General features: G+C 39.9%; 1 protein-coding gene across 9 annotated transcripts in view; it reads right to left on the reverse strand.

Annotated features, from left to right (window-relative positions):
* Nucleotides 1–23: 23 nt before the first annotated feature.
* LOC111327826 (low-density lipoprotein receptor-related protein 6) overlaps nucleotides 24–7,351 on the reverse strand; it is a 17,294-nt gene continuing 9,966 nt past the window's right edge. For all 9 annotated transcript variants that reach the window (XM_022932110.2, XM_088756828.1, XM_088756829.1 and 6 more), the window contains 7 exons: nucleotides 7,200–7,351; nucleotides 6,223–6,644; nucleotides 5,263–5,853; nucleotides 4,730–4,773; nucleotides 4,103–4,191; nucleotides 3,153–3,617; nucleotides 24–2,606 (listed from right to left, as the gene is read on the reverse strand). The exon at nucleotides 7,200–7,351 is cut by the window's right edge and continues 254 nt beyond it. In XM_022932110.2, the coding sequence (XP_022787845.1) occupies nucleotides 1,754–2,606; nucleotides 3,153–3,617; nucleotides 4,103–4,191; nucleotides 4,730–4,773; nucleotides 5,263–5,853; nucleotides 6,223–6,644; nucleotides 7,200–7,351 (2,616 nt within the window). In that variant the 3' untranslated portion in view covers nucleotides 24–1,753. The remainder of the gene's footprint in view (nucleotides 2,607–3,152; nucleotides 3,618–4,102; nucleotides 4,192–4,729; nucleotides 4,774–5,262; nucleotides 5,854–6,222; nucleotides 6,645–7,199) is intronic.

Genomic DNA, 7,351 nt, shown 5'->3' on the forward strand with positions numbered 1-7,351 from the left:
TCAAAACAGGCAATGAATCGCAATGAAGGAAATAATTGTATCATCATGTTCTAATAAGATGCGGTAAGTGTATTTAGGATTATTTTCAATGTACATGAAACTTTCCCCTAAATTATTTAAGACACTACATGTTAACCGTAGAACTGCATTTCTAGTAGCTACCTTTTTTCTACCTTTGAAATGAAGCCTTCGATCGCTGCAAGGATAATATTCGCAGCACGATCGTGCAATAAACTTAGAGCGCTAATAAGTCAAGGACTAATAAGATACACGGATTTGCAGCTGCTGGTTAACCCTTTGAATACGAAATAGACCATATTTATTCAGTTGTAATTTGGCGATACAAACTTAACCTCACTTCGTTGGTCCTTATATGGATCATCCGTTACAATATTTGCGGTTTTGAGACACCATGGGCTCTGACCTTGGGGTCACTTGACCTAGATCAACAGTTAGTGTTTGGATGCGTTCAAATCGATTCGGTTTCTCGCATTTCTGGCCGTTTATAAGTGTTTTTCGTGCCATTTTCCCTCTACAGAAGCCCTCACGACGGCACCATTAAGCTGGAATGTGGGTAGAGGCAAGCCTCTGAAAGAAAACAGAGGTGAGAGATGGTTTCATGTAGAGTGGACCGTCAACGATGCTTTACTGCCAGCTTGGCGAGTTCACAAGTGAAGTTGTCTCTCGGGCCCATCTGTGGATGGCTTCCAGGACCTAACAAGGCTACGTGGCCAAGTTTTGACCGGTAAAAATTTCAATCGATGCGATATATTACTGATAGGACTGGATGGCCCGGCACGATTCTAATCATTCTTTGAAATGGAAATGATAGCAGTTGCCTTTTCGAGTTATGACGGAATTACCCAGAATTCTTTTCGAGCATGATCAAGCTAACGGTAGTGTTCGCGACACTGGCTTTCATCAAATGGAGAAACAGGAGCTGGCAGACAAAGTGAGAAGGAATTTTCTTGCCAAACTCCAAGATCTGGCCCTGAGGTGTGATTTGAACGCAATCTTTTGATTTTTTTTAACAAGTTTTTACCTTAAAAGATCGACATGTTTTTGGTGTTGCTCTTGGAGCAAAATGCTGGACTTGGGGATTTGTTGCCATACGAACGGTTCACTGCAATGAAAATCAGGAATCATTGTGGGCGTTTTAGGTTGCAATAGGTGTCACATCAACGAGCCGGTACAATTTACACACTTACATAATGTTGTGTCTTAAGTTGGACAAGAAACAAGTATCAAAAGTAGTAACGGTATTATCTGGACATATGTGTTCACTTAGTATGCAAAGGGTTAACCGAGCTATACTCTTGAAAGAACCTTCACTACTTTCCTATCGTAAATATATATATATATATATATATATATATATATATATTCTGTGCATCAGTATAAAAGTGATCCTTCAAATTTCAGAACGAGAAGCAGCTGAATCGAAGATTATAATTAATGACCTATTATTGATAGTATATACCTACTTTGTCGAACAAACAACAAACATGAAAGCGGAACACAAAACTATGGTATTGTAGTATTGAAATTTATCAGTGAATACACTAATTAATCAATGACTATAAATTTTCATGAGAAAAGAATATTCGTAAAAATTGCTAAATCTTGAAATGTGGCATAACTTGCGACTAATAAACTTTATGTAGATTACTCTAAGTCTAAAAACGTCATTTTCACTGTTGGCGCGTTTGTCGATTGGAGTCTTTCAAAATAGTTCGGTAAATTTTGAAGACCCTCAGATAGTGGTCTCTTCAGGACCAAGCTCAGTAGGAAGATGTAAGACAGGCGTTTCGTTGTCCCTTGAAGTTGTACTCAAGGCTTCCTCTTTATCATTTATCTTCTCTTTACTGCAATTCTCATCTGCCAGGCGGTTTGCTGGGTAACCAGTATTCCTTGGCCTCGGTCGGCTGACATCTGCCACTGGTTTTTCGTCATGGCTTTTGGAATTTTCGGGGTGCACAGTATTTCCAGGCCAAAAATGATCCTCCGAGAAAATACCCTTGCGAGGACCAACACCTTTGTTGTTGTCTTGGTGGATAATTGGACTGGAAGGACCAACTGGTCCGTACCTGGGCTGCTGAGAACAACTGCCACTGCCAAGCCGGGCGTAAGGGTTGCCATTTTGCGCTTCAAGAGATTTAGACCCACATGCTGAGCGAAGTTCCACTTTACATGGCTGAGCATACAGTGGTTCCTCATTTCGGTTGCCATCGCGATGCATTTCTTGTTTGGCCAAGCTTACATAATTAGATTCAGTGCTTGCTCCCTTTGGATCCCCACTTCTCGGTTGCTCTGTAATAAAGTCATAAATTGGATTGGCAGCCGAGCTTTGGGAATCGTCCTCTTTGCATTTTGCGGAATAAAGAGGATTCGCAGTCTCTTGCTTGTAAAAAGATTTTTTTAGGTTCTGAAACTGTCTTTCGCAATTTGAAGATGGAACTCTTGCTACTTCGTATGGTTCTGGAATACTGAAGGAAGCTCCTCCTGAGTTATCGTCGTTAAGATCGGAATGATAAGGCTCGAAGCCAGGGTTGTTGAATGAAGTTGTGAAAGGAGTTTTAAAAATCTGAAGCGCCTTTCCGCGTGACCTTTTTAAAATAAAAAAATATATTAAAACAGTGCCATAGTATTGAAGTAATTCTTTGAGTTAAATGAAACAAAATTAATTTTCGATCTCAATGGTAATTTTATAAAGCCCACAACCAAAGTTGTCACATCTCGTCTAATGAAGGATTTCTTAGTCAATCGAATAAGAAAAAGCTTTCTTTTGACATGGCCTGATTTATTGTACAAGGAATATCTTCAAACTTATTTACCAATATGATCTAGCTATTTTTATCATTCTCGTGTCGCTTGATTTTCACTGAAAGGGGATTATGACTAGCACGTCCTTTCAATTGTGGACCCAGTTGATGGGTTAAAATAGACATAAGATTGGTTTAGACTTTTTTTACTTAAGGTTTAAAACACTCAGTTAGGAGGCCATAATCCTAAAACTGGCTATGGTTAATCATTGCGTCAGATTTCTTATTTTAGAGTCTATAGATGAACTTGTAATGTAAGCTCTGATGTTTGTCCTTGTGCGCTTTTCATCGTCTAAAAAGAAATATAACTCACGAAAGTTTAGTACTCACCTAACAGCCACAAAGACAGCACCTCCGAAAATGATAACTACAATAATGCCCAATACAATTCCAGCCGTAGCACCGGAAGATAACCTTTCTTCATGTTGACCATCCACGTTTCTTTCTTTACTCCCGGTGATTTTTTCGTTTTGGCTCTCGTTTTCACCATCTTCCCCTGGGTTAGATGCACAAGATGGCTCCTTTTCACCATTGATCAAGACTATTTCAACGTTATCCATATATTCTGAAATAAGTTTTGACGTTTTTACTACCATTTGACAAAGAAGAGCAGCTGAGATGGTTTGTCTTGGAGATGATTGGTGTTGTTCTTCTTCAGGTACCAGCACTGCTAGGACGATGCTAAATAAGCGTTGATGTCCTCCAGAGTGCCTGCCGAGTACTAACACGTCCTCAGGACGGAAAACATTGATATCGTCATGGGTTGATGCCGATCGGGTTGTGATTTCGTTCAGCCTAATAAATAAGGGAATTTAAAACGTTAATGTGAATTACTGCTTACATCATTATGCTTCAGTAAAAACGTATTGAGCTTCGAATCGCACAACATCGCTGCATAGGGAGGAGATCTCTTCTAAACCTAACCCTACCCCCCCTCCCTCCCTCCCTCTCTTTCTCTCTCTCTCTCTCTCTCTCTCTCTCTCTCTCTCTCTCTCTCTCTCTCTCTCTCTCTCTCTCTCTCTCTCTCTCTCTCTCTCTCTCTCTCTCTCTCTCTCTCTCTCTCTCTCTCTCTCTCTCTCTCTCTCTCACTCTCTCTCTCTCTCTCTGTCGTCTCAGTCACGTGTACCATCGATTCAAGTGCAGACTCCTTAACATCAGTGCCCACAATTGAGATCTTTCAAAAGCACCATAACTTTCAGTCTAACTTCTTGCTATTCTGTACTTTTTAACTCGTGTCCATTCAAGGTTGGTTATCAGTTGATGTGATGTATTGCCAATACCTTTTGTGAAGTTTACAAGGGCGTTGGTCTCCTGTACAGTACTCAGTAAATGCTTTTGCAATGCTCTTCCTAAAAGTATCTTGATTCCACTTGAATAAAAAAAAAAAAGAAATTAAAAGAATCTTAGTTGAGATCAGATATCATTCTACACTCCATTGCATTTCTGCCAGTCGGTCTGCGTGTCTAAAGGGGGTAAGTTTCCAAAGAAACTGTGGTGCTGCGTCGGTGGTAGTAACAAGGTAAACTTGGTTTTATCAACTGACTGAGTAGCTCCGACGAAGGGCTAACGCTCGAACTTCAGCTTTGATACTCTTTACGGTGGCCAATGTACATTATCAACTCAGTTGAAAAAACCAAAATTGTCCGTGTCTGTTGGTTTCAAGTTAGGTAAATAAAAGTCCGCCGCCCTGGTCAATCTTTTTCACGACGTCTGTCAAATTTGCGTGACCCTCCGTTTATCGGTTATCTGTAGTAACAGTCATTCGAGTAAATGGCGCAAAGTCATTATCATTTGTCATCTCTAGAAACATTGTCATTCAAATCATTAACGCAGAGACATCGTCACATAATATCAATTTTCGGGATTTCAAAGGTGACATGAACAAAAAAAAATTGCTTAACACTTACTTGAGCTGTCTTCATTTCGAATGCTATACTCACATTATTGTCGGCTGCAAATAGAGACATATGAAAGGAAAGGAATCGTTACATAGATTTCTGGCCGGGTTGGACGACATTTAAAGATTTACCCATGCACTAAATCTTGACTATTGACAAATTTCCTCATTTCACTTCTCTCCTTCTACGTTTCTTGGAACTCAAGTAGCCTGAGATATATATATATATATTTTTTGATTAATTAGGAATAGAGTTGAGGTTCATTTTAAGGAATGGTTTTGCTAATTTTACGGTTTGTTTCAAATCACAACGGAAGTTGCTGCAAGTTAAGGGGGCTGTATAACAGCAAAATTTCTGTAAGTTGTCATGTCTAAAACATTACTGTGGAATTGCCTTTTTAAGGGATAAACTTTATTGTCACAAATAATTCGTTTAGTATAAGTCTACCAGTTGTCCATAAAATTTGATAAAATATAATCTTAATCCGAAGGAAACCTGGGGACTTTTGTTTTGACTAAAATCTCTCAGTAGCTAACACTCACCAATATAAAGCTCGCAATGAGGCCATGTATATCCTTGGGAACACCGACAGGTATAGCTGCCCTTATTTCCCTTGAGACATGTACCGCCATTTTTACATGGATTTGACATACAAGCATCAACCGGGGGTTGTAAAGTTGGTATCACGGAAGTATGTGATGATGATACAAGGGATGTTGACAGCGGAGATGATGATGTTGGGGAAAGATACGATGGTGATTCTCGTGGTAAGGTATGCAATAAAGTTAAGGGTAATATAAAAACTGATGGTGACGGCAAAGACGACCACTTTTGCGTTTGCAATGATGATGAAGATGGAGAAGCTAATTGTGGTGGTGACTTTGACGATGTTGAAGAAGGTAATATGGAAGGTGACGTAGATGAGAAAGACGATTTTAATAATGGCGATGATGATGGCGATGGCGACGGCGACCGCGAAGGCAAAGAGGATAATGAAGACGAAGGTGGAATAACAGGTGTAGTCTTGCAGGGAATACCTCCGGTGTCAGTTGGACACGCACACTGATACCCTCCTGGTTTCAACAGACAAAGATGTGTGCACCATCCATTGAACAAAGAGCAAGGGTGATCACCTGAAACAGAACAGAAAAATGGTTCAGCGTTCACGAAAGAAAGCATCGATCAAGCTAGAGATTGGTTTAGATTTGCCATTGTGTAATTAAGGAAATACATACCGACAACTCGTCTGATCAAAAGGATTAAATTTCTCAAGACAGTAAAACAAGGTGATCATAAAACAAACACGGCGCTTTAGTAATTGGAACACTCAATATCTGATTGAACTAATTTTAGATTTCGTAGCTCACTTGCTTCAAATATGGGAGATGTGTTCGTTTTAAAAGACCAAACGTATTAAATTGATTGCAATCTAAGTTGGGCTGGAAAGTTTAAATGGAACTGGAAATTCTCTGAAATGGACTAAAAGTAATCCTTCTTCTTACCTGGAATTGCTGAATAGTTATGATATGCGTGAACATCTCGAGGACTCGCCATATTCCTCACTAAACGACGCACGTTACCGCCCGTCTTTTTGTCTGCCGCATAAATGGATCCGGAGGTGCTCCAATACAGCGTATTTTCTTTCAAAGTCAGCCCATAGGCATTTGTTAGGTAGTAACTTGGAACAGGGAGAGTAGTTATAGAACCATCGCCTAGTCCAAGGTCTGTGTACTGTATCAGAGATTTAGTCGTGTCAACCCAGTAGAGCCTGCTAGTTTCGGGATCCAAAGCTAATCCATTAGGGTTTGCGGGACGATGCCACCAGCTTCGTAGAAATAGCACAACAGTACTCCTATTGCTTCCGTCCATGGATGCTTGCTCTATCTTAGCCTCTCTATTACTCCACGACGACCAGTACATAAGACTGGGAAAATGAAAAAAAAATACACATAAATATTTCTATACAGCAGTAAGGAATGAGCATCAAAGCTTGAATCCACAAGCTTTGATGCTCAGCAACCACTTAAGTCTAAAAGTTTCCCTGCAACTGTCTGGCTGGTTAGTGCCATTGTGAACAAAATGATCTGTAAATAAATCGCAGCTGTAGTTATTCTGATCAAAAGTGCGCTTAGTAAAAAAGACAGTGAAGCTGATCCTGGGACGTATTAAAAACCAATAATTGTAGGTGCAGCAAAAAATTTAAATCTACAAAGATATACTGATTTCAGTTCCAAACAGCGCTATTTTCCTTAAGAAATAATCGAAATTAGTGAACTGATTGGCTGTTACGGCAGTGAAACCAACAACAACAACAACAGCAACAACGCGGAACGTCCTCATTTGGTAAACTACTTCGAAGGTCACATGATGTAAGGCTGATTATCGGAAAGTTTTTGAGAGAAACTACTATCTGGAGACTTTTTAGCTAGTCTGGGCGTGATTACTTCTGATGAAGAGCACTGAATATTGTCTTTCTTACCCATTTTCCAAGTCTAAAACAATGTCCACGGGTTTCTCAATGTTTCGAGAGATTAAAACCTTCCTCTGTGATCCGTCAAGTTTTGCGACTTCAATCCTGTTGGCGTCATAGTCTGTCCAATACAGATTTCTTCCAGCATAGTCAACTGCAAT

This window comes from Stylophora pistillata, chromosome 4 (genome assembly GCF_964205215.1).
Source record: "Stylophora pistillata chromosome 4, jaStyPist1.2, whole genome shotgun sequence".
Taxonomy (NCBI): Eukaryota; Metazoa; Cnidaria; class Anthozoa; order Scleractinia; family Pocilloporidae; genus Stylophora; species Stylophora pistillata.